The sequence below is a fragment of the Sarcophilus harrisii genome, chromosome 4, assembly GCF_902635505.1.
Source record: "Sarcophilus harrisii chromosome 4, mSarHar1.11, whole genome shotgun sequence".
Classification (NCBI taxonomy): Eukaryota; Metazoa; Chordata; class Mammalia; order Dasyuromorphia; family Dasyuridae; genus Sarcophilus; species Sarcophilus harrisii.
Genome location: NC_045429.1, coordinates 251,764,374 through 251,791,117, shown reverse-complemented (window position 1 = coordinate 251,791,117; position 26,744 = coordinate 251,764,374). Strand labels below are relative to the sequence as shown.

The 26,744-nt window shown below is 36.0% G+C and overlaps 1 protein-coding gene across 1 annotated transcript in view; it reads left to right on the top strand.

The window, feature by feature from the left end:
• Positions 1-26,744, top strand: part of BEND6 (BEN domain containing 6) — a 43,434-nt gene that overhangs the window by 12,338 nt on the left and 4,352 nt on the right. The window contains 1 exon segment of the mRNA XM_012550179.2: positions 927-1,060. Coding sequence (XP_012405633.2) covers positions 927-1,060 — 134 coding nt within the window.

Below are 26,744 nucleotides of genomic sequence, written 5' to 3'. Positions count from 1 at the left end.
ATTATCATTACTAATATAAACATTAACTGTTATTATCTCTGCACCTAGCAGAGTGCCAAAAATACAGCTGGTGCTTATTGAATGCTTATTGGTTGGTTGATAAAGAAAGTAATTTACTAGCTATAGTCGGAGAAGAGAGGTAAGGAGAGAACCAGGCACTGTGCCAAGTGCTTTTTACAGATATCTTATTTGATCCTCTCAATAACCTTGTGAAGTAAATGCTATTATTATCCCAATATCTGGGACCCAGGGTCACATTATCTAGTAAATATCTGAGACTAAATTTGAAGTCAGATTTTCCTGACTTCAGGACCAGTGCTCTATCTTCTTGGCCATTATTGCCATAGGACACTGAAGGACATTGATATGTAAAAATACCGAGCTTGAGTCCTTGTTAAAATAAGAACTGGCTTTAAGAGAAACTCAAATGTGAACACTACTTATCGTTTACCTATTGCTTTTTTCATATTATCCCATGATATAGTCAGAGGAGGTATTTTTATCCTCTTCCAAGAATGAAGCATATATATATATATTAAACAAATGGCCTATCATCATGCAGGTACGAAGTGGCCAAGCCAATATCCAAACCCAGGTTTCCTGAACTTATGTTCAAGGTTTTTTTTGTTTTGTTTTGTTTTGGTTTTTTTTTAACATGGCATTGTATATATATTATCATATTGTAAAAACTAGATCCAGACAAATGACCAATCAACAAGCATGTTTTAAGTTACCTACTATGTTGCAAGCATATAGTAGATGTTGGGGATTTATAAGAAATTAAATAAGAATTATAGATTATGACAAATTTTCTAACATTTGAAATTTAAGGTGCTTTTTAGTTTTTCAAAGTAATTTAATGAAATTTAGCTATCACATGAACTATGAAATTAAAGGTAATAAAATACTTAAAATACATCTTTCAGGAACAGATAACAAAGAGTACAAAAAGAAAAAAATCCCTACAGTATTCTTCTGCTAACATACTGAATCATCTGAAAACACCTTTGATGGACATACTGGTTAATCCTTCATCTTCCATGATCTTCAGCAGTAAGAAGTAGCAAATCAGAAACTATTATTTTGAGCAGAAAGCATCAGCAACCCACCTACAGAGGTACTGGAAGGATTCATGATTTACAAATATATGAAGATTTTGAAGATTTGTACTTATGAGCTCAATAATATTCAGTAATTACATAGTTATTTGTAGTTTCAAAGTTTTCAAGGAGACTATTCAGTAGACAATTATGTTGAGGTGTGAGAAATGAGAGTTGAAAAACCTCCTGACAACAATGGGATCCCCTTGGGTGGTACACAGGCTTTGCGAAAGAATTCACAAATCCCAGCAAATAACAGGCTTGAGATTTGTGGCAAAGAGTAGGTTTATTATGCTAAGAAGAGAAATATCTTCATCAGCGGGGAAACTCCTGTTAGGGCTTTTGCTAATATGGGTTTATACTGAGAAGCAATTCAGTGGGCATTCCTGATTAGGAATTAGCACTGATGGATTGACAGGTCCCTGGTTATATTGAGTTTTCCCTGGCTCTGAACTGGGGAGCAGTTCAAGGGACTAATCTTCAACTCAATAAAGGACCATGACCCAGGATGAGATTTCCAATTTAATGAGATTACTTATCTGGGAGTTTCCTCTATAGGAGGGTGGAGACTCTCCCAGAGGCTGGGAAGGTTTGAAACCCTGGACTACCCTTCCCCCAAAGATTCCTTTCCAATCCTTCTCCCCCCTCCCCCCCCAAAGATTAAAGGGGACACAATTTATATCAAATACACTCAATTAATTTGTTCATTCAAAATAAAAATGAATAATACAAAGTCTCAGGCCTGTAGAAGTAAACAATATAACAGATATATACCAGTATTACACTAGATGAAGAGAAGTAATTATATGACCTTCATTGTCATCATCCTTATTATTTGATGATACTTACAAATAGATTTGGAAAATCTGTCAGCCTGCCCATATTCTCATAGCTTACATACTATTTACTATTTACTATATTTTCAGACATTTCCTAGCAATATCACAATTAACTAGTGTATACCCTCTGTGTTATTTTAAAATATAGATGCAATGTGTGTTACTGTTTTTTTTTTTCTTTTCTCTTTTCAGTTGGGGGACATGGAGGAAGGACAGAAAAGAAATTATTGTTATTTTAAAATATATAATTTTAAAATATTTTCAATTTATAGATGTGAGAAGAAGCTCAGATAGCAAGCTAACCTTAAAATCATGAAGACCTGAGTTCAAATTCAGTCTCTGATCCACTAACTATATGATTCTTGATGGGTCACATAATTTCTCAGTGCCTCAGGCAGCTTTCTAACACTATACATTATAGAACAGCTACTGAATTTTAAAAGGAGAGAGAGTTTTCTTATTGAAAATTCTCTATATCTTTTTTTTTTTTTAATAGCCTTTTATTTACAGGTTATATGTATGGGTAACTTTACAGCATTGACAATTGCCAAACCTCTTGTTCCAATTTTTCACCTCTTACCCCCCACCCCGTCCCCCAGATGGCAGGATGACCAGCAGATGTTAAATATATTAAAATATAAATTAGATACACAATAAGTATACATGACCAAACCGTTATTTTGCTGTACAAAAAGAATCAGATTCTGAAATATTGTACAATTAGCTTGTGAAGGAAATCAAAAATGCAGGTGGGCATAAATATAGGGATTAGGAATTCAAAGTAATGGTTTTTAGTCATCTCTCAGAGTTCTTTCTCTGGGTGTAGCTGGTTCAGTTCATTACTGCTCCATTGGAAATCATTTGGTTGATCTCATTGCTGAGGATGGCTAGGTCCATCAGAACTGGTCATCATATAGTATTGTTGTTGAAGTATATAATGATCTCCTGGTCCTGCTCATTTCACTCCACATCAGTTCGTGTAAGTCTCTCCAGGCCTTTCTGAAATCATCCTGTTGGTCATTTCTTACAGAACAGTAATATTCCATAATTTTCATATACCACAATTTATTCAGCCATTCTCCAACTGATGGACATCCATTCAGTTTCCAGTTTCTAGCCACTACAAAAAGGGCTGCCACAAACATTCGTGCACATACAGGTCCCTTTCCCTTCTTTATAATCTCTTTGGGATATAATCCCAGTAGTAACACTGCTGGATCAAAGGGTATGCACAGTTTGATAACTTTTTGAGCATAGTTCCAAACTACTCTCCAAAATGGTTGGATTCGTTCACAACTCCACCAACAATGCATCAATGTCCCAGTTTTCCCGCATCCCCTCCAACAATCATCATTATTTTTTCCTGTCATCTTAGCCAATCTGACAGGTGTGTAGTGGTATCTTAGAGTTGTCTTAATTTGCATTTCTCTGATTAATAATGACTTGGAGCATCTTTTCATATGACTAGAAATAGTTTCAATTTCTTCATCTGAGAATTGTCTGTTCATATCCTTTGACCATTTTTCAATTGGAGAATGGCTTGATTTTTTATAAATTAGAGTTAATTCTCTATATATTTTGGAAATGAGGCCTTTATCAGAACCTTTGACTGTAAAAATATTTTCCCAGTTTATTGCTTCCCTTCTAATCTTGTCTGCATTAGTTTTGTTTGTACAAAAACTTTTCAGTTTGGTATAATCGAAATTTTCTATTTTGTGATCAGTAATGATCTCTAGTTCTGCTTTGGTCATAAAGACCTTCCCCTTCCACAGGTCTGAGAGGTAAACTATCCTATGTTCCTCTAATTTATTAATAATTTCATTCTTTATGCCTAGGTCATGAACCCATTTTGACCTTATCTTGGTGTACGGCGTTAAGTATGGATCAATGCCTAGTTTCTGCCATATTAGTTTCCAATTTTCCCAGCAATTTTTATCAAACAGTAAGTTCTTATCCCAAAAGCTGGGATCTTTGGGTTTGTCAAAGACTAGGTTGCTATATTTGTTGACTGTTTTATCCCTTGAACCTAATCTATTCCACTGATCAACTAATCTATTCCTTAGCCAATACCAAATAGTTTTGGTAACTGCTGCTCTATAATATAATTTTAGATCTGGTACAGCTAAGCCACCATCATTTGATTTTTTTTTCATTAATTCCCTTGAAATTCTTGACCTTTTGTTTTTCCATATGAACTTTGTTGTTATTTTTTCTAGGTCATTAAAATAGTTTTTTGGGAGTCTGATTGGTATAGCGCTAAATAAATAGATTAGTTTAGGTAATATTGTCATCTTTATTATATTTGCTTGCCCTATCCAAGAGCATTTAATATTTTTCCAATTGGTTAGATCAGACTTAATTTGTGTGAAAAGTGGTCTGTAATTTTGCTCATAAAGTTTCTGATTTTCCCTTGGCAGATAGATTCCTAAATATTTTATATTATCAGTAGTTACTTTAAATGGAATTTCTCTTTGTAACTCTGACTGTTGGATTTTGTTAGTGATATATAAGAATGTTGATGACTTATGTGGATTTATTTTATAACCAGCAACTTTGCTAAAGTTGTGGATTATTTCTAATAACTTTTTAATAGAATCTCTGGGGTTCTCTAAGTATACCATCATATCGTCAGCAAAGAGTGATAATTTGGTTTCCTCATTGCCTATTCTTATTCCTTTAATCTTTTTCTCAGCTCTCATTGCCAAAGCTAGCGTTTCTAATACAATATTAAATAGTAATGGTGATAGTGGGCAACCTTGTTTCACTCCAGATCTTATTGGGAGTAGTTGCAGTTTATCTCCATTATATATGATGCTTACTGATGGTTTTAAATAATAGATGCTGCTGATTATTTTAAGGAAAACTCCATTTATTCCTATACTCTCAAGTGTTTTTAATATGAATGGATGTTGGATTTTGTCAAATGCTTTTTCTGCATCTATTGAGATGATCATATGGTTTTTGTTAATTTGGTTATTAATATGGCCAATTATATTGATAGTTTTCCTAATATTGAACCAGCCCTGCATTCCTGGTATAAATCCTACTTGATCATAGTGTATTATCCTGGAGATGATTTTCTGTAGTCTTTTTGCTAATATCTTATTTAAGATCTCAATATTCATTAGGGAGATTGGTCTATAATTTTCTTTCTCTGTTTTCAACCTACCTGGTTTAGGTATCAGTACCATGTCTTTGTCATAGAAGGAGAAAATTCTCTATATCAATGAAATCACTGGTAGGGAGGAGAAAAGAATTCAAATAAGCTTGTCCATGCAATTGTAGATTAGTGAATAGGAGAGGCACATTTTTCTAATCCCTGATGGAAGGAAGAAAAAAATTAAGTTAAAAAGAAAGTAATCAGTCTCTTCCCATTATTTCCATCTTTCTACTCATTCTACATAATTTCATTACATTTTTCCTAATAACCAGTCATTCATTTTATCTAATTCTTATCTCCTTATCTAATTCTCAAACTTATCCAACATTTCAAACTTTCATCTACATGAAGCAATTGAAGGTACAGTTATCCCATAGTGACTTTTTCCATCCCACATCTTCAATCAGGATAAGAAATTAAATGAGAATTTGAGGAGAGTTTTGCAGAAGCTGCAGACTTACATGCAAAGACCAGCAGATGGAACAGAAAAAGTTTAGTAACTCAAAAATGCATAAAAATAATACAAAGTATTGTATAATATCAAGAAAAAAAAGAGGACATTTTTGAAACTGGAAGACTTCTGTGTTGTTAATGGAGGGCAAAAAAATTTTACAATATGATGAGGAAATAACGAGTTTATTTATTTTTAAAGCTTCCCTAGGTTTACACCTTTAGTCCAGCTCCCTTCTAGAGACCAAAACCCTCCCTAAGATATTTACTAGTCTAAGATACCTAACTCTGGCTCACTAATGACTCCATTAGTGTAAGTAAAGGGAGTGGTACCTGATCCATTGACATGAGGTTCATTTATCTCCACTATTTATAAACTTACAAGAATTATGAAAATTAAAACTATTATTATTATTATCTAATTTGGCTGAACTACCATCTAAGGAAAGAAAATGTTAGTATTATGGATAGAAGTCTAAACCTTTGACCCATTTAGTTTTTTGTATACCAAGGTAGTCTCTGGGTTCTTCTAATGCAATACCTCCCCCAACTATCACCACCACCATGCAGTTAATTAAAACACATGAAAATAAAATACATGAATACTTAGAACTGGTTATAGTTTATAGGAAACAAAAATCATGAAATAGAAATAGAAATAGAAAAAAATTCATGTGCACAGTGCTAGCCCACACCAGTTACCAGAGAAGAGAGTTAAACTTTTATTGGCATCTTATTGATCCCAAGGATCCATCATTTTTATTGATGTCAGTCTATTTCTGCCATTTCCATTAAAACTCTGTTCTAAAGTGCAAAAGACTATCCTGAAGCCATTCCTCAAATATTCATATTTTAGTCTGATCTTATTACAAAATGCTGGCTGGGACTTCTCTCTCCAACCACTACAACAACACAACATTTTGTCATCACACTGGCTGCTTTCCCTCCAATCCCCCAAAATGACTATCTGTGGATGCCACGACCACTTTACAACCCTGGTAGATATCGTTACTGTTACCTCCTGAAAGGAAAATGAATCTCAAGCCTGGCTACTCCAACTCATCCAGAGTCAAGGAGTTTGGCTTTGCTATTGCAGTCCCAGATGGTCCATTCCAATTTCCTGAACTTCCATTCCAGTTAGACAGTTCTCTAATCCTTGAGGCATTTAGATTATTTCATTTTTTAATTTAATTAAGACCCTGCAACTGCATAGTCTGTTCTAATCCTTTTTTTTGTTTGTTTTGTTTTGTTTTATATGACTGCTTTCAATTAGACAATTAAATTCTGCCAAAATCTGCCAAATTTGCCAAGTTAGGTTTCTTGGGAAATCAAACTGCCTAATAGGAAAAGAAGTACTGCCTTTTCTCCAAAAATATTTGGCTTGCTTTTTTTTTTTTTTTTTTTTTTTTTTTTTTTTTTTTTTTAGTGAGGTGCTTTTTTCCCTTAAAGATATGTTTAAGAGTCAAATAGTTGGAGAGTTCAATTTCTACTTCTCATGGAAATTTAGAGGCAAGTCACAGGACATCTCAAGTATTCTAGACAGCTCTCCAAGACTATAAATTACAAAGGGACCAAAAGAAGGAGTTTCACTGGTTAGATATCCTTTTACTAAATATATTTAAATCACAATCCACTTCTTAGCTCTAAAAAGATAAATTCCTGCTCCAAGTTGAAAACAAGAAAAAAAGACTTGCAGGGTAGAATCTTACTGTAAGACCACGTTGTAAAATTGTAATGTAAGAAGATTCTTTGCTGTCTCACACACACACACACACACACACACACACACACACACTGTTTTCAGTTCTGTCAGGGACTAAACATCTTTTTTTACTGAATTAGTTTCATTGAATATGTAAAGGATAAACATAATACTTTGCTAGTAAATACTCATTGAATCAATTTTTTAAAAATCCTTTGAGCACACAATTGGATCAAAAACTCTTTCTTTTGAAACTTTAAGCCTCATCATTTCTAATATATCAATTCCATTGGTTTAAGCTCTTAGAAATTCCATTTCTGTAGCATGTGAAATATAAAATACAAAATAATAGACAAACAAGACAACTTTGAAAGTTACAAACAAGCTTTTCTTTTTTTTTTTGAAAAAGTATACAGTTTAATATTCAAGAAAATATTTAGTACAATAGTAGATGTTTAATAGTTTAATAACAAATATACAATATCATGTATAATCCTATGATTTTTGCTATAAATGAAAAAACATGTTGAAGTTGATATTTATTAAATACAGAATTTAAAAAATAAATAAAATTCTGGCCTTTTCTGAGAGCCATTCTTCTCTTTAAATGCTCTTTTCCCCATCATAGAGGTTCCTTATACCTTTTTTTTTTTTTAGCTGAGGCAATTGGGGTTAAATGACTTGCCCAGGGTCACACAGCCAAGAAGTGTTAAGTGTCTGAGGTCAGATTCAAACTCAGGTCCTCCTGACTTCTGGGTTGGTGCTCTATCCACTGAGCCAGCTATCTGCCCCTATTTTTTCCCCCAACAAACATTTATGACTTCTCTTAAGAAGTGGGGCCTCTGGCCTCAATGTTAACCAATTCTCAGGAGCCTGATTCAAACCCAACCAACTCAGGAAACCTGGGTTAAGATTTCACTTTCTGGTAGGAATGTAGACTAAGCCTATTCATGAAAAGATTTCCTGATTATTCCATAAAGCATGTTTTCTTGATCTTTGTCTGAACCAGTGGAGGCAATCTCAAATAGAATTGGGGGTCACAAATCTGTACATATAGATTCCTGCAGCCTACATATTGGCTTAGTTTTTTTTTTAATGTAATATCTATGTTTTATTATATTTTTATTTATGTTATTGAATATTTCCCAATTACATTTTAATCTAGTTTGGGCTATATTTCTAAGCCACATACAACCTCTGACAACATGTTTAATATCTCTATACATATGTATATGTATAGCATATATATATGTGTAGTATAATATCTTATACATATGTCTGGCTTCTAGCTAAATTCAGAGAAGTCCACAGGCTAAATAAACCCACAACAATGTGGAGAAAATATCACACTTGCATCTTATATATCAATTGGGCCAAATTTGTCATTTGTGTACAGGGCCAGAACTCTGGAAAAGTATACTTGAAGCAAAGATACTTACAGCAGGGTGTTTACTCAATGGGATTGATGAGATAATGGTTCTCTAGTTCACATATACTTAGTACTTAGTACAGTTGGCACATGCTCGGTGTGCTATAGTGATGTAGTTGTACTAAAGTATTTAAGGGCTGAGAAAACTTGAAATAAGCAGACTTGAGTGACAGTGTGCTCAAGCTGGATCTCAGACTCCAGACACCATCTTCGACCATCCTTGTGGGTGGCTCTCTTGATCTTACAAGGCCCGTCCAGAGATCCTGGAGAAAGTTAGCACAGAAATTACATTCTGGTGCCCAATGTGTAATGTCCATGCTAGCTTTCTCGAGGGTCTCTGGATGTGCCTTAGTCTTAACAGGAGAGTCACCACCTTTGTAGCTGGAATAGTCAATAAACAAACATTTATTTTGTGCCTCATATGTGCCAGATACTGAACTAAATTACAAGTATGAAAATAACAAAAAAGTTCTTTAAGCAATATGTAATATTTCTTAACTTCAGAATATTATGATATCTAGTGGAGGAGACAATAAATATATAATTAGATACAAACAAGATATATAAAATGGAATGGAGGGAAAGTAGGGGAAAACATCAGCACTGGGAGGACCAGGAAAAAAACCTGCAGAAGGTGGGTTTTGGTCCTAAATATTGAAAGAAGTCAGGAATTCTGAATGGAGGGAAAATATTCCAAATATAGTAAACAGCCAGTGAAAAAACTGAAGACAAGAAAAAAAAAATCAAGTCAGGTTCGGGGAAAGCATTATATAAATATCTCTAAACACTCTGATATACAGGATATATAGGAAATTGATGCAAATATATGAGACCAAGATTCATTCCACAAAAATAGATAAATGGGCTAAGGATATGAATAATTTTTTTTTTAATTTAATAGCCTTTTATTTACAGGTTATATGCATGGGTAACTTTACAGCATTGACAATTGCCAAAATCAAAAATGCAGGTGGGCATAAATATAGGGATTGGGAATTCAATGTAATGGTTTTTAGTCATCTCTCAGAGTTCTTTCTCTGGGCGTAGCTGGTTCAGTTCATTACTGCTCCATTGGAAATGATTTGGTTGATCTCGTTGCTGAGGATGGCCAGGTCCATCAGAACTGGTCATCATATAATATTGTTGTTGAAGTATATAATGATCTCCTGGTCCTGCTCATTTCACTCAGCATCAATTCGTGTAAGTCTCTCCAGGCCTTTCTGAAATCATCCTGTTGGTCATTTCTTACAGAACAATAATATTCCATAATATTCAAGATATGAATAATTTTTCAAAGGAGAAATATATACTATTAACAAATATATGAAAAACTGTTCTAAGTGGCTATCACATAGTAGGCATTTAATATATTTATTGTCTGATTAATAATTGAAGAAAAGCAAATGAAAACTATAGTACTCTTTGATTTTATCTCATACCTATCAAATATACCAAAATATCTATAGTAGCATTTTTTAAAGACAGTAACAAGCTTGAAAGTGGGTAGCCATCAATTGAGAAATGACTAAACAAAATTGTATATTAATATAGGATGTCAGCTGGGATAGGGAACTCCTTGAATTAAAAAAAAACCCTTTTACTAATGTAGTTTCAAAGACTAAAGCAGTTAAATGTTTTGAGGAGGGTCATAAAACTGCTATGTGTTAGAAGTAAAACCTGAGCCCAAGTCTTACTGGTTCCAATTCTATCTAGTATGCTTTGCTGCCTTTTAAAAGGAATATTGAAATATTACTGTGTCATAAGAAATTAAGAATTTATAAATGTATGAGAAAACTATTATGAACTAATGCAGAGCAAAATTAAAATGACTAAAGTAACTATGGTAACCCTTCCTTTCATTCAAGTTAAGCTAATTTGTCCTTAAAAGTTACTGAGACATTCCTCAAGACTTAGTTAGATCTGGGAACTGAAGGGTTCAGATTGTTAAAATTACTTCCTTATCACCTGAATCTAAAAAGCCAGAAAAAAATGAAACATTTCAGATGCTTGGTTGCTGAATCCCAATGGGAACTTTGCCCTTTTGAATCAAATTAAGGGTTTCTTCGTATCTATCCTTGATGAGTATCTTATTGCCATGACTAAGTAAATCTCACTTTATTAAATGTAACATTCTATAGTTAGGAATGATATTGTTCCAATATCAGCCTTAAACTACCAGGGTACTAGTCTGAGTTAAGTTCTACCCAGAATAATTGGCATAATCTTGAAGCACTGGAACATGATGAGATCACTGAAGTAAAAGACAGGTAATATAAAGGAAAAAAGCCAGAATTGGCCTTTATGGTGGTGGCTTTGGTAATATCTCTAAAAATCTGTTTGTTAGCTGAATAAATTCAGTTTACTTTTAAAGCAACCTAGGGAGGATAAAATTTTGAGCATGGAAAAGGAAATTTTCCCCTCATTAGAAAAGGACAAATTCAGAACAACTAGTAGTGCTAGTCCTTACCAGAACTAGATATTTTTGTATTGCTAAAGTCATCATCATCCAATTGCTTGCAGGAAGGCTCCTAAAAGAAGAACTTGCAGTTTTAAAAGACTTAAATTTGTGTAAACTTTTCCATTTTGAATTGATTTTTGAAATATCAGTGCAGCTGAAGCAGCAGTCCTCAGTCCTACAAATCATACATGGACCTAGCCATGTCATTGAAGAATATGAGAGAATTCAATAGTGAGAACTGTGGAATTTTAGAATTTGGAAAGTATTTGAGGTTTTTTGTTTTGTTTTGTTTTAAATTTGGTATTTAAGAGACAAACTACAATTTTGCCACGTTCATTTTTGTGGTAATTCTTGATGTAAGCCATTGGAGAAAGTTTTTGAAAAGAACCATGCTAAATTCTTCCAGGGAAACTAGAGACATTTCTGGAATTGAGAATATGGAAAATTTGCCACTTGGACTCCATTTAATTAGCTGGGGACAAACAGAGTGCTGCTTCAGTTTTTAAAAGTTTCCAGTTTAAACTCTGAACTATAAACTTTGAATCATATTATTCTTGCTGGAACTTTCAATGAAGGACCACTAAAGAGTATAGAATTAAGATTCTGGAATAATTTCCCAACTGCACCAACTACTTATATTTGCCTTCAGGAATTTCTGATTTTGTTACTTATTGTGTTGTTTTGTATTTTTTCTCCAATATAGAAGAGCATACTCAAGTCCCAAGAGTGGTAGAATAAGAATAAGGATATAGTAATGTATATAGCATCATTTTGTCCAACCATAAGGTGGAAGAACTCAAACCTAATTACTAGAAGCAATCCTGTGTGAGCACAAAGGGATAGCAAATGATGCTGTTAAAATAGACAGCAGGTTGAGGGAAGGGAAGGGAAAAATGAATAAACATATAGTAAGTGTTTAGTACATACTCTGATAAGCATTTTACAAATATTATCTCATTTGATTCTCCCAACAACTTTAGAAAAGAGGGCTACTATTATTCCCATTTCATAGTTAAAGAAAATGAAAATAGAAGTTAAGTGATCTCATAGTTGACCTGAGTTCACATTATGACTCTAGGGCTACTACTCCACCTAGTTGTAGGATCAGTGGACAAAGACGTGGGCTTCAGTGGTTATAGAAGGCCCCACCAGCAATAGCAGAAGAATGAGCACTGACATTTTCAATGGCTAAAGGCAGATTCACCATAACCCATTGCTTACTGTCATATAAATTAATCAATCGATACTTCAATATTGCTTCTAGAACAACACCTAGGAATCTTTGTGCAACATCCTCAGGGAGGAGCTAGAGGACCAAAGGATGGAATTGTTAAGAGGGAGTTTGGCAACAAAAAGGAGGTTAAAGTGTCTAACCACTCTCCCCCTGTCACACACACACACATTAAGAGTCTTTCTCATAACTCAAAGACTTTATATTTGACCCCTGCCATGTAGATCTCGCAGGAAAAGAGAATTTCTGGCTGGTAAACTATAGTGATGGTACAGGTCAAGTTTCTCTGACATGTAATGAGGATGGGTGACTAAGCAAGAAGTACCATTATCTTTGCTGTAACCTTAATCTTCCTGGTGTTTCTATTTATGGTACCTTTTTATATTGAGATACACCATGAATTGCAAAGATTTTACATCACTACTGATGAGGTCTTGATGGGTGGGTGTGATGCATAGAAAGAAACTAAAGTATTGATAAAAATTGTTTCCTGGAATAGGCAGAAAGAAGATTCTGAGAGATAAGTTTGATAGAGATAAATTTAGTCTTGTGGTCTCACTCTTCCTGAAGGTAATCTAATCAGAAATCCAAATTATGTCAAGTCCTGAGGCTAAATTTTACCTATAAAATAGTTTATGGGATATGGTTTCACTATTGCCCTCCTTTGGGTCAATCTGATACTGGTCTTCTGCCTCACAGTACCTTTCTCTTTACCTCTCCCTCATGCCATGTGATATCTTTCCTAATCCTACTATAAACTTCTTTTTTTTTTTTGCTGAGACAATTGGGGTTAAGCGACTTGCCAGGATCACACAGCTAGAAAGTGTCTGAGGCTAGATTTGAACTCAGGTCCTCCCGACTTCAGGGCTGTTGCTTTATCCATTGCTCCACCTAGCTGGCCCCCCACTATATTTCTCAACTCCACTTCTCCTTCTTATAGTTAATTAGCTCTTTTAGGATACTAAGTCCCTTTCAGGATTTAGGTGATCCAACCTCATGGGCTATTTCCTTTCTCTTGGTAGTGGAACTTGTCCTTTCCAGTATTATTAAAATCCTTTTCTATGATCTCCCAATGCTTTCATATTTACTATTCCTGATATCTATTATATCCCATAATTTTGCCTGTAACCTTTTCCCCTAAATAAATTTATCTTTTGCCAAAAAAGAATGGCCATTGTGAATTCTTCACATGACCAAACTCTAACATTTGCTGCCTACCATCATCTGATGTCTATATGAGCTACATCAACTACTACAGGGACCTGATCATTTAAAGCTAGACATCCTTCCTGGGACTATCCCTGATTTAGTTACTCCTTCAGGAAACTATTACATTATTATTGTTTTTACTATGTTTCTTTGGTTTTTGCTTTTAATCTTCCTCCTTTGATGCTGTACAGGCTTTTTGAATATCAAAGGTCAGTGTTGACTGGTAACAATCATAAAGTGGAAGGTCAGTCAGTCAACTTGTATTTATTAAGATAATAGCTTAATAAAGCATAAAGAGTATCATGAAGAGGTATACGGTGAGAGGATTAATAAAGCAATAACTTATCTTTCCATTCAGAGTTAAGACTTCCTCATCTCCCAATTATAAAGCAGCCATAAGTTTTATAAGAATTCTAAGATATTTTGCTGTTGAATCCCAGTAGAAATTTTGTTCAGCTGAATCATCTCAAGATGTTTGTTTTCTCTTCAGTGAATAACCTTATCCTGCTATGACTAAGTAAATCTCTTGTTAAGGTTTGAACAACTTATGATTTCTAATTTTGTCCCAAACTTAAACCATCAAGGAACTCCAGGTATAGTCTAGAACAGGGCTTGTTAAGCTTTTTCCACTCTCAGTTCTTTTTTGGGCAGAGAAATCTTCATGTCACTCTGAATATGATAGGGGTGAACTCTGAAACGGTGTCCCTTTTGATCTGCAAAGGAAGGGAGATTCGGAGTCTCAGACCCTCCTCTGGGAAAACATATCTTCCCATACAAGTGGTTTCATTCATTTGGAGATCTTGGTCAAATGACCCTCCATTGATCTTTTGGGGTGGCCCAGATTCCCCTTCAGGAAGTTCCCAAGACTCTGGGGAAAACCCTTCAAAATGATTTTATTCAGTTGGAGATCTCAGCCTGATATTCTCATTAGGTGGCTTGAAACTCCAAGTATCTAGGCCTGGGGCATTGACTCTCTTTTCAATTGGAACTTAGCCCCAGATCACTAATAAAAAGACAATTTTGAACCCCAAATCTTTAGAGAAGTCCAAAGCAGTATTATTCTTTGCCAAGAGACCTCTCTTCTTGGTACAGCTGCCTGCCAGGACTCTTGCCTACTGTGAAGACATTCTCCTCTCAATGATAATCTTTGTTATTTCTCTGACAGGACCTCTTGTCACTGTCTGTCTTCCAGCAAAGATTGCTTCTTAGTGCCAATAAAAATCCCTTTTGCCATTCAGACTTTTTCAGGTTCAAGAATTCTTTCACGTTGGACCTGTGTGCTGACCAGAGGGTATTCTCACACCTCAATTCTTTACCACTAGACCCGCATCAAATATACAGATATATAAACTAACTATATAAATCAAACATTTACTGATAACAAATCATAAAAAAATTTTTTTAAATAATTCTTTGGCATACACATAATTTTATCATTTATTAATGATGAAAGCAAATTTAATTTTTAATAAGATATATGTGCTTCTTTGTTTTTACATAAAAAATTAAATATTGATGGAATATTTGAACCAATTTTACTGTTTCACTTTCACTGGTTTTTTTTTACTGTTGCTAAATTTTTTGTGACATCCCCATACACACATTCAGTTGAAGGATTCCAGATGGGGTCAAGATCCACAGATTTGTTTCTTTGTTTGTTTGTTTTGGTTATTGTTTTTAATAGTTTTTTAATTACAAAACATATGCATGGGCAGTTTTTCAATACCTTCTGTTCCAACTTTTCCCCTCTTTCCCCTCACTCCCTCCCCTAGATGACAGGTAGTCCAATACATGTTAAATATATTAAAGTATATGTTAAATACAATATATGTATACATATTTATACAGTTATCTTTCTGCTTAAGAAACATCAGAGATCCACAGTTTAGAAAGCTTTGGCCTAGAGTAGTAATATAAAATAAAACCAACACTAAACAACACCCAAACTCAGATTAATTTCTTTTTTCCCACCTAATATTTTATTTTTTCCAATTTACACATAAAGATAGTTTTCAACATTCATTTTTGTAAGATTCTGAGTTCTATCAGATTCATTTCTTTCTTTTTTTTAAATTTTAATAGCTTTTTATTTACAAGTTATATGCATGGGTAATTTTACAGCATTGACAATTGCCAAACCTTTTGTCCCAATTTTTCTCCTCCTTCCCCCATCCCCTCCCCTAGATGGCAGGATGACCAATACATGTTAAATATATTAGAGTATAAATTAAATACAAAATAGATATACACGTCCAAACCATTATTTTGCTGTACAAAAAGAATCGGACTCCGAAATATTGTACAATTAGCCTGTGAAGGAAATCCAAAATGTAGGTGGGCAAAAATATAGGGATTGGGAATTCGATGTAATGATTCTTAGTCATCTCCCAGTTCTTTTGCTGGGTGTAGCTGGTTCAGTTCATTACTGCTCCATTAGAACTGATTTGGTTCATCTCATTGCTGAAGATGGCCAGGTCCATCAGAATTGATCATCATATAATATTGTTGTTGAAGTATATAGTGATCTCCTGGTCCTGCTCATTTCACTCAGTATCAATTCGTTTAAGTCTCTCCAGACCTTTCTGAAATCATCCTGTTGGTCATTTCTTACAGAACAATAATATTCCATAACATTCATATACCACAATTTATTCAGCCATTCTCCAATTGATGGGCAGCTACTCAGTTTCCAGTTTCTGGCCGCTACAAAGAGGGGTGCCACAAACATTCATGCACATACAGGTCCCTTTCCCTTCTTTAAGATCTCTTTGGGATATAAGTGCAGTAGTAACACTGCTGGGTCAAAGGGTATGCACAGTTTGATAACTTTTGAGCATAGTTCCAAATTGCTCTCCAAAATGGCTGGATGTATTCACAGTTCCACCAACAATGTATTAATCTCCCTGTTTTCCCATATCCCCTCCAACATTCCGCATTATTTTTCCTTGTCATTGTAGCCAGTCTGACAGGTGTGTAGTGATATCTCAGAGTTGTCTTAATTTGCATTTCTCTGATTAATAATGATTTGGAGCATCTTTTCATATGGCTAGAAATAGTTTCAATTTCTCCATCTATCAAATTCATTTCAATGAGAAATCATGATACCTAAGAATGAATTGTGAAATATATTATCCTTTTCATTGGGAAGAAAATATTTCATGCCTACTTTATATAACTTCAGTTTTGTATAACCTGTTTATTTTTTTTTTAATTAAAGCTTTTTATTTTCAAAATATGAATGGATCATTTTTTGTTTTTGTTTTTGTCTAAGACAATTGGGGTTAAATGATTTCCCCAGGGTCACACAGCTAGGAAATGTTAAGTATCTGTGATCAGATTTGAACCCAGGTTCTCCTGACTTCAGGACTGGTGTTCTATCCATTGTACCACCTAGCTGTCCCCATGGATAATTTCAACATTATCCCTTGCAAAATCTTGTGTTCCAATTTCCCCCACCTCCTCCCTGAGATGGCAAGTAATCCAATACATACATATATATATATATATATATATATATAACTTGTTTCTTTAGGGAGATTTAAATGAATGTTGAGGGAGCAGATTATCAAGAAATAATACTTAGAACAAGTCATTAATAAAACCTTTTAGACAAATAATATAGATCACAAAATTTGAACCAAAAAAAGTTATGTTAAAGGAGTCTGTTTGTCAATATGCTTTTATCAAGCACCTAAGATGTGCCAGGTCAGGCATTTTAGATACAGAAAAAAGCAAAAGACAGTCCCTCCCCTTAAGGAACTCATAAGTAAGGGACAAAAAGTAAGTAAGCAAATCCAAAGGAGCCATATAGAAGACAAATGGGAAATAATTAACAGAGCAAAAGCACTAGAATTAAGAGGGTCACAAGAGCTTCCTCTAGAATATGAGGCTTGAAGGAAAAAAGAGCATTCAAGACATAGGGAACAGCCTGAGAAAATATCCAGAGCCAAAAGATGGAGTGTTTTTTTAATGAAATACCAAGAAGGTCACTGTCACTAGATTGAAGAATATGAAGAAATGAAGAATACCCAATTTGACTACTACAGAGATCACTCATAGAAAGCAGAATTATTTATTAGAATCTCGAGAAGTGGACACCGTCCTGGTGTGCAAGCCAAATTTCACAGCAGGATAGGGCCAGGGCCTTGAAAATGCCTTCAGCTTTTATACATTTCAGACAAAGAACCTCCAAAATCCCCTCTTCTATATGTTGTGATTGGTCACATAAGTCTACTGTTCCCTTAGTTGTTCAGTGGAATGTAGTAGACAAGGTGATATACAGCTTCTTCAGCCACATAATCCCTCTGTTGGACAATGGAATGTAGTCCAGGGCTTATCTAAACTCACATGACTCCGGAGAAGCCAAAACTGAGGCCTATAAGGCTTGATCTACTTTAGCTAACAGTCTCGGAACAATATGTGCTGCAAGTTCTTCTCCTTTTCCCACACATGGTTAAGAAGACTGGAAAGATGATTTCCAGTTAATTTATGAAGGGCTTTCTTTTTGTAGTGGCTGGAAACTGGGAATTGAATAGATGCTCATCAATTGGAGAATGGTTGGATAAATTGTGGTATATGAATGTTATGGAATATTATTGTTCTGTAAGAAATGACCAGCAGGATGATTTCAGAAAGAACTAGAGATACTTACATGAACTGATGCTGAGTGAAATGAGCAGGGCCAGGAGATCATTTTACACTTCAACAACAATACTGTATGAGGATCAGTTCTGATGAAAGTGGCTCTTCAACAATGAGATGATCCAAATCAGTTCCAAATGATTAGTAATGAACAGAACCACCTACACCCAGTGAAAGAACACTGGGAAATGAGTGTGGACCACAACATAGCATTTACACTCTTTCTATTATTGTTTGTTTCATTTTTGCTTTTCTTCCCAGCTTATTTTTACCTTCTTTCTAAATCTGATTTTTCAGATAAAGTAACATATACTTTAACATATTTAACATGTATAGATCTATCTGCCATCTAAGGGAGAGGGTGGAGGGAAAAAGGGGAAAAATTGGAACAGAAGTTTTTGCAAGAGTCAATGTTGAAAAACTGCCCAATGTTGGTTGTTGTTTCAATATTGAAAAATTACCATGCATATGTTTTGTCAATAAAAAGCTATAATTAAAAAAAAATTATGAAGGGCTTTGAGCAACCAGCACTTTGTATTTGATCCTGGAGGTTATAGTTAGTGGAATTTATTGAATGAGAGATGGGAAGAATCTTCAATTTAGGAAAATCTCTTGAGCCAGGCAGAACCACTGTAATAGGTCCACGTGTGAGGTACTGAGGGTCTATATCACCTAATGGCAATGTTAGCAGAGAGAAAGGGGCTTATTTCAGAGACACTGCAAAGGTAAAAATTAACAGACCTTGGCAACAAATTCTCTGAAATCTATTTATCCTAACTTTTCTACTGACCACTAGTCTCAAATCTCTAGTTGTCTTTCAGAATTTTCAAATGAATATCTAGAAGACAGTTTAAACTCAGAATGTTGGAAAGTGAACACATCTTTTTTCCTAAACCCTCCCTACTGGAGGTTTCCAGTGCTGGATTCAATAAATTGAATGCTTTTAAAATTATCACCTCTCTGCTTATATCTCTGAACTCTGTTTATCCTAATGGTCAGTAGAAAAGTTAGGATAAATAGATTTCAGAGATATAAGCAAAGAGGTGATAATTTTAAAAGCATTCAATTTATTGAATCCAGCACAGGATTATTCCTGTAAAGTACCAAATAGGAGTCACTTCCTCATTTCATTTTTTCCATCTCTACCATAGTTTGATTTTTGTTTTTGTATGCTTCAGAAAGTTTTCGCTACTGAATTTTACCTTTTAAATTTATACCCTTAATTTTGTTACTTCCTTTAGCAGACAATTAATTATATTTTAGTTGCCTATGATTTTAGCCAATAATTTTGGTTAGCAAAATTCCAAGATGTTTTATTAAAGGGATGGTTAGTGAATATCTAGAAAAAGAAATTGTAACCCCAAAATGTCAACACTGGCTTCATCAAGAACAGGTCACACCAAATGAATCCTACCCCATGTGGCAGAATCATTAAATAAATAGATGTGGAGTAAAGTAGATATAGTTTCATTGGCTTTTCAGTGCTTTCTTAAGTCCATGCTGACTCCTGAATGTCTGTATTGCTGTAATTCATTTTATATTCACAAGTAAAAGCCAGATTTGTTTTTAGGTTTGTGCCCAGGATAGGGGCTAGTAAGGAGGACTTGAAGTTCTGTTCACCACCAGAATTGGTGTAACCACAGGTTCTTACTGTGTCAAATCTCTCTCAAACCTATTTTGTAGAGAAGTAGAGCTGGATTTGGAGGAAAAGGGATGAGGGAGTGGAGGGACAGAATTTGAGGAAAGAATCTTTGTTTTGAAACTAACTTGGGCTATTTTTTTGTTTTCTGTTTTAAAAACTTTGTTCTAAATCTTTTAGCAAATTCTAAGGATTCTGACTGAATACAAGTCCAAAAATTTAAAAAAAAAAAAAAAAAAAAAGAGGAATCAGGTTGCTATGAAACAGCTATATTCCTATTTACAAGGCTTTAAAGCTAAAGGAGCCAGAGCTGTTTAACTCCTTATTCTACTATCCAAGGTCACAGGAGGAAAACTGGATTGTTACACTCAGTATAATGTTTTTGTTGATTTTACAATTTCTTTCCTTTTAAAAATGAGGCCAAACTACCTTTGAGATCTTTAGATTATCAAACCAATGGGAAGGGGGAGCATCTAAAGTCATCTAAAACTTAATTTGAATGCCTAAGAAGGATGAATGCCTTTAGTACATTACCTAAGAGATGATGTTTAATGTAAGTGTATTGCTTGATTGAATTCATTTTAATACAACAATCATTAAATTTGTACTATGTAAAAAAAAAAAAAAAAAACCTGTGTTTGGACTCAGTACATAAAAAGTTTAAATAAGACTTGTGAACTTTCTCTTCACTGAGGTTAAAGTCTACCTGAGGTATACAACACACTAATTACTAGAATGTAAATGCAACATGGAATTGATGCTGTTTGAGTGGTCTAGATTCCTGGTGGTCTAGAGGTTAGTGGCTATAAGAGAGTTATTAAGAATCCCCTTTAAATAGTTGCAAAATGAAAGTTTATTATTAGATAGAAATCAATTTACCAAAAGACTGACTTCTATAGTGGCAAATTTATGGAAAATGGAGTTTTGCACTGAGAATGCAGATCTCAGTGGACAGAAAGTCCTGGCAGCAAAGGGAGCTGCCAAGGTCCATCTGCAAAAACTTTAGTTGATGAAAGCTATTATACTGGGTATCTTGGGGGGGTTGGGAAGCCCGCGCAGATCGGAACCTGTTGGGGCTGGGGCAGCCCAAGCAAGTCAGAGTGGGGGCTGGGACAGCCAGGATCTCCTATTGGAATTCAAAGGGATGTTTTTTGACCAGGATTTGTAATTGAATCCAAGGCTCTGGCATCCTGGAGAGACAACTTGTCTGGAGAGGATATGCCTTAGCCAGGAGGGGCTGGGAATCTGAAAGGAATCACAGATCAATAGGAAATACAGTTTCTTAAAGGGACCACAACCTGTTTCATTCCCCCCCCCCCCCCACAAGCAATTAAAACTTAAATTCATTTAAGAGAAAAAGGACGAAGATCTCAACTTCATGTAACTGCTTCAAGCTGACAAGTGTCATAGAGATTCTGGGGGTTCAAGCCAGGAGGGGATGTGAGAACTGAAGACAGCAGCAGAGCATCTGGTTATATGTCATGTATCCCAATCAATCCCCGTGTGCAGGCTGGAGGGCAGTTGAAAATTCACAGCTTGAAGCCTAGAGAAAACAGATCTCAGGAGCAGATTAAAAGTGGGGTGTTCTCCAGGGTTTAAATGATGATGCTTAGGAATGGGGCCTTTTTGCAGAAAAATGCATCAAGTCCCATTTGTGGGCTGCATTAAGAATGCTGACAGCCCACCTAACAACACCGAATGCCAAAGAAAAGTAGAAAATGCTAGGAGCAAAAACTTCTTTGTCTATAATAAAAGTGTTAAGTGACCTAGAGTTTAGCCCTTTCAGCTAATCTAATCAGTGTTTAAATTTTGAGGTTGAGGTATTTTTGAAGCCAAGTGTCTCTGCATTAAGAGACATCCTAAAGGTGAGTCTTTAGGGAAAGGGAAATAGGTCCCAAGTTTTCCAATTCTATAGCTTTTTCTGTTCTCTATAGGCGTCCCCAAGAGAGAGAAAGATATGACCAAAAAACCTCATGAACAGTCACCAAATGGGAAATCAGCTGTCACTAGAAAGACTGAAATCCTTGACTTCTAGGGAAAAAAAGCTTTAGTGTTCTCCAATCAATAGCTCCTCGCCTGACTCTAGACAGTATCCAGATTCTATAGCCCCTCATCCTTCTCTAGAGAAGGTGAGCAACAAAATGCTCCTTGAGCTGTAATGCCAGAGAAACTGAGGCAGTTAAAGAACTGTGGCATAACAGAGCAAGGGAGAATTTGTCAGGGACTAGCTATAGAATAGAGAACAAGTCTAGAGAGAGACACCACAGGAATCCCCATAAAGTAATTCTGCAAGCTAGAGAAAAGGCATCAGGAAAGGCCTCTTTCATTTTTAAGAGGCAGCCTAAAGGTGTTCACCAAATTGAAAGTAATTAAAGAGTTTTCAAATAGTTTCAGTCTCACCCTCTAACTCCTCATTTCCCGGCTGCAATCAGGGAATGAGAAGAGAAAAGAAAGAAAGAAAGTATCTTCACTCTCTTAATAACTTAATTTAATTGCTTTGGAATTTTATTCCCCGACCATCATTCCAAAGTCTTTCTTAAAGCTGCAATCTGGTCAGGGTTGGAGTTTACAGAAAAGAAACCTTTAATTGCTGGCAGGGGCATAGAATGCCAATCCAGAAAAATAGCAGAGAATATGCTAAGAGTAAAAGTTCTTGGGACTGAGAAAGTGAGGAGCCTGCTTTTCCAGAGTGCTCACAGGAGCATTTTCAAAAGCTAAACTCCGCAAGGAGCTGAGGAAGTGGCACTTTAAGCAAGTACTCTAAGGCTAAAAAAAAACAAAAACAAAAACAAAAAAACAGAAAGCATTTTGGAAACCCCATCTTTCTAGACAGCCACATGAGCATGCAAAAGCATAATTTTGAGGCTTCTACAGTTAAAAGGTTGTGACGGGAGGCTCTGCTCTAAGGCAGGATGACCAAATCATAGAAACCAAGTCCTGTTTTAAAATGTATGGGACAAGCATGCTTCTTGAGAGGGCTGGAAGCTGTGGCTCCTCTAAGAGCCAGGCAAAGGTTCTGGGAGTGACGTGGCCCACTTGTCCAGACTGCCAGTAAACTTCTGTTGGTTTAAAAGTTGGTGGAAAACTTTTCTGGAGATTTGAGATGATAAGATTGAGTCCCCAATCTCCCCACAGTACAGTACCCCAAGAAGGGGACAGGATAGGAGCATTTAAATGACAGGTTGCCAAGCCATATGGAAGAGGTCTGAAAAAGGCCTTGAGTTCCTCTGTGATCCCCACTCTATGCGGGAGGAGGAGGAAAGACCAGAGGTGCCCAGCAAGAATGAGGGAGAAAGAAATGCAATGTTCTTACCCAGCTGTTTCCAAAATATCGAGGGTTCCTCTGTTAATTCCACGATGGAGCTTGAGGGCAGGGCTGATCAAACCCCAAACTCCTGTTGGAGGACAGAGCATTAGGGAAGATGGCTCAACTTCTGTAGTTCCCGGGAGTAGCAGTCAAGGGTAGAGAGATGCTCTCCAAAGCTCGCCTCAATTCAGTGACCTTTCTCCTCATGGCTATAACCTGATCATTAAAGACCCCAGGAGCTGTATGTAACAGTGGAGTGGGAGAAGGGCTCAAGCATGGCTTATCTTAAGTTTCTCCGGTTATCAAAGAGAGTGCTGGCCTTAGACCCCCAAGAGGGGTCCCCAGAAGAATCATGTGTTTCCGTGGTGGTGGCGGGGTTTGCGTCTTTCTTAAAGAGACACTTCCTCTCTTGTCTCAGAATTCTTGCCTGAGGGCAGGGCTTTCTGGTGAAAGAAAAAGGAATTTAGGAGTGCCTTGAGATGCAAAGGAAGGTCCTTTGTCTCTGAAGGGGCTGGGCAGAGGGAGTTTGATTCCCTTCCAGCAAAACCTAAGCATCTTAAGCTTTCCAGTTAGGAGATTTTTTTCTCAAGCCAAGTATCTTGGCTCAAGGAAGGATTTTTAGAAGCAGAGGTATTTCTAGATTTTGGGCAGGTAAAAGCTTTTAGTTTTCCCAAATTCTTGCAGCATCTCTTGTGTGTCTAGCTGTCTCTAGAGACAGAGAGTGAGACAAAAGGAGACCTTTTGTCAATCCACAATAATTTGGATAGGGCATCCCCTGAGAAAGAATTGTGCACCAGCGCAGAGCTTTAACAACAACCCAAGCCTAACCCGGGTGGCTTAGGTGTCCACTACAGAACAGGGAAAGAAAAAAAAGGTCTTTTACCTTGTCCAGAGTTCCAGGATTTCCTGGTTCCACTATCTCTGCCAGAAAATGCAGATATTTTCTCCGGGAGACTACTGCTTGAGCCAGCATTTCCAACAGCCCAAACCCAGGTCTGGATGTCCACTACCTTTAGAGATAGACTGAGACAAAAGAAGGCCTTTCATCAGAGAATGCAGATATTCTCCCCGGGAGAATACTGCTCCAACAACTCAAATCCCAACTTGGCTCTGAGTGTCCAGATATTCAGGATTTCCAGTCTGTCAGGGAACAATAAATATGATGCTATTTGCGTGGTCTAGATCCCTAATGGTCTAGAGATTAGTGGCTATAAGAGAGTTATTAAGAATCCCTTTTAAATAGTTGCAAAATGAAAGTTTATTATTAGATAGAAATCAATTTACCAAGAGACTGACTTCTATAGTGGCAGATCTATGGAAAATGGAGTTTTGCACTGAGAATGCAGATCTCAGTGGACAGAAAGTCCTGGCAGCAAAGGGAGCTGCCAAGGTCCATCTGCAAAGACTTTAGTTGATGAAAGCTATTATACTGGGTATCTTGGGAGGGTTGGGAAGCCCGCGCAGATCGGCTGGGACAGCCCGGATCTCCTATTGGAATTCAAAGGGATGCTTTTTGACTAGGATTTGTAATTGAATCAAAGGCTCTGGCATCCTGGAGAGATAACTTGTCTGGGGAGGATATGCCTCAGCCAGGAGGGGCTGAGAATCTGAAAGGAATCACAGATCAATAGGAAATACAGTTTCTTAAAGGGACCACAACTTGCTTCAGAATGAATATCCCCGAAGAGAGAATAAAAAGTGGAGACGGCACTATATACAAGATCCAAAAGAGAAGGAATAGTCCTTTAAGGTCCTAGATCATAGATGTATATGTCTGGCTAATACTAAATTGCAATGGGTAGTTAATTCTGAGTTTAAAGGACCTTAAAATGTCATCTAGAAGATATATATATATATAATCTAGAAGATCATGCTTCATGAGACCCACAACACTCTTGAGTGCTACCCAAACCAAGTTAAAATATAAATGGGAAATATTTAACAAAATAAAAATATGATAATACATGTATAAATACATTACATTTTAAAAGTCTTTATGTGACCTACAGAGATACTTATGTATAGTTTAATGGCCCCCATTTCTAAGTTTAATCCATTGATTTAGTCTAACCCTTTCATTTTAAAGATGAGAAAATTTAACTAGAAAGATTAAATTATTTTGTCCAAGCTCACATAGACAGTACATAATAAAACAGGGACTCAATTTTAGTTACCTGTTATCCCACACCCTGGCTCTCAGATCAGGGAATGTTTCACCTCTCAAAAAAAGTGCTCATAATCTTGCAAGAAATACATCCCAGTAAAATATGCTTTTCTTCTAATCCCCCCAAAATATCAAATTATTCTCACTTTCATTCTGGCTATACTGATTGATGTACATATCGTCTCCCACATTAGAATTAGAATTAGAGAGTAAACTTCTTGAGGGTAAGGACTAATTTTTTCCAATACTTGGCACAGAGCCTGGCCCTTGATCTCTCTGTGGTACTGTCTATCAACTTCTTTTCCTCAATGTTTTCTTCTATAGATTTTCTTGGAACTGATTTCTCCCCTCATTTGTCCTCCTACCCATCTGAACATTCTCTCTCAGTTCTCTTTGCTATCTCTTCATCCATATTATGCCATTTAATTAATGAAGAAACTCTTTTCTTCACCCTCTGTACTATTTCATTTGGTAAACTTCTACCAATAATAAACTTAACAAATATTCCCCAGGCTCATAAAGGGAGTGAAAGAGTCCAATATGCCAGTTTAAATGCATTTACTATATGAGAAAAGATTTGTCAGGGACAGAAGATCGTGAAGAGAGAGAAAAGGAATGAGATAATGTAGTTTCTAGAGGTTTTTGGAGGAGGGGGGGAGTTAAGGGAGAAGATGTCTATAGATAAGAAAACACAGGGAGTAGGTGTTTGGAAAGCCCTGAGTCTGCAGGTATCATTCAAGGCTATCGAGCCATTTTAGACTGATCTAGCCTCCTCAGCCGTCCAATTCATCTAAAGTTCATTTTGCAAAGGATCACTGGTATGTCAAGCAGATCTGAGCCCCAGAAATCCTTCTAATTAGATGATTGTTGTGTAACTCCATTGTCCTGCTCTCCTGTGAAGAAGGGAAATTCTAACATACAGTATAGTCATTATAGAGCTCATTCACAATAATCTCTGTGAGGGGAATTAACTGAGTGAAACTCTTATGGGAATATAGCCTTAAACTATACCTTAATTGTGACCTGAGACTTTATAATAATAAATAAAGCTATAGCTAAAAAGTTGCAGGTGTTTGTCCCCTCCTGTTTCCCACCCCTTCTTAATTAGCATTTAAGCATCTCTTTTAAAGGCAATTTATTCTATTATTTCTGGGTTAGATTTCCATAACTAGAATATAAGCCCAGACTCCCCCAAACAATGGAAGTAAAGGCCAAGTGGGGGTGGGAGCTTCTGCATTTTGCAGGTTTTACTTTTCTCTTCTTTAATACTAACAAACACCTTGCAGGTGGGAAATGCCCTTTTTTGCAAGATCCTAATAAACTCCTTTTTTGCTTTTTCTTAATCTGAGAGTCTCTGTTTTTGTGATCAATGCTGTACTCATCTTGTCTTCCTTCACTTGGTAATCTTCATAAGC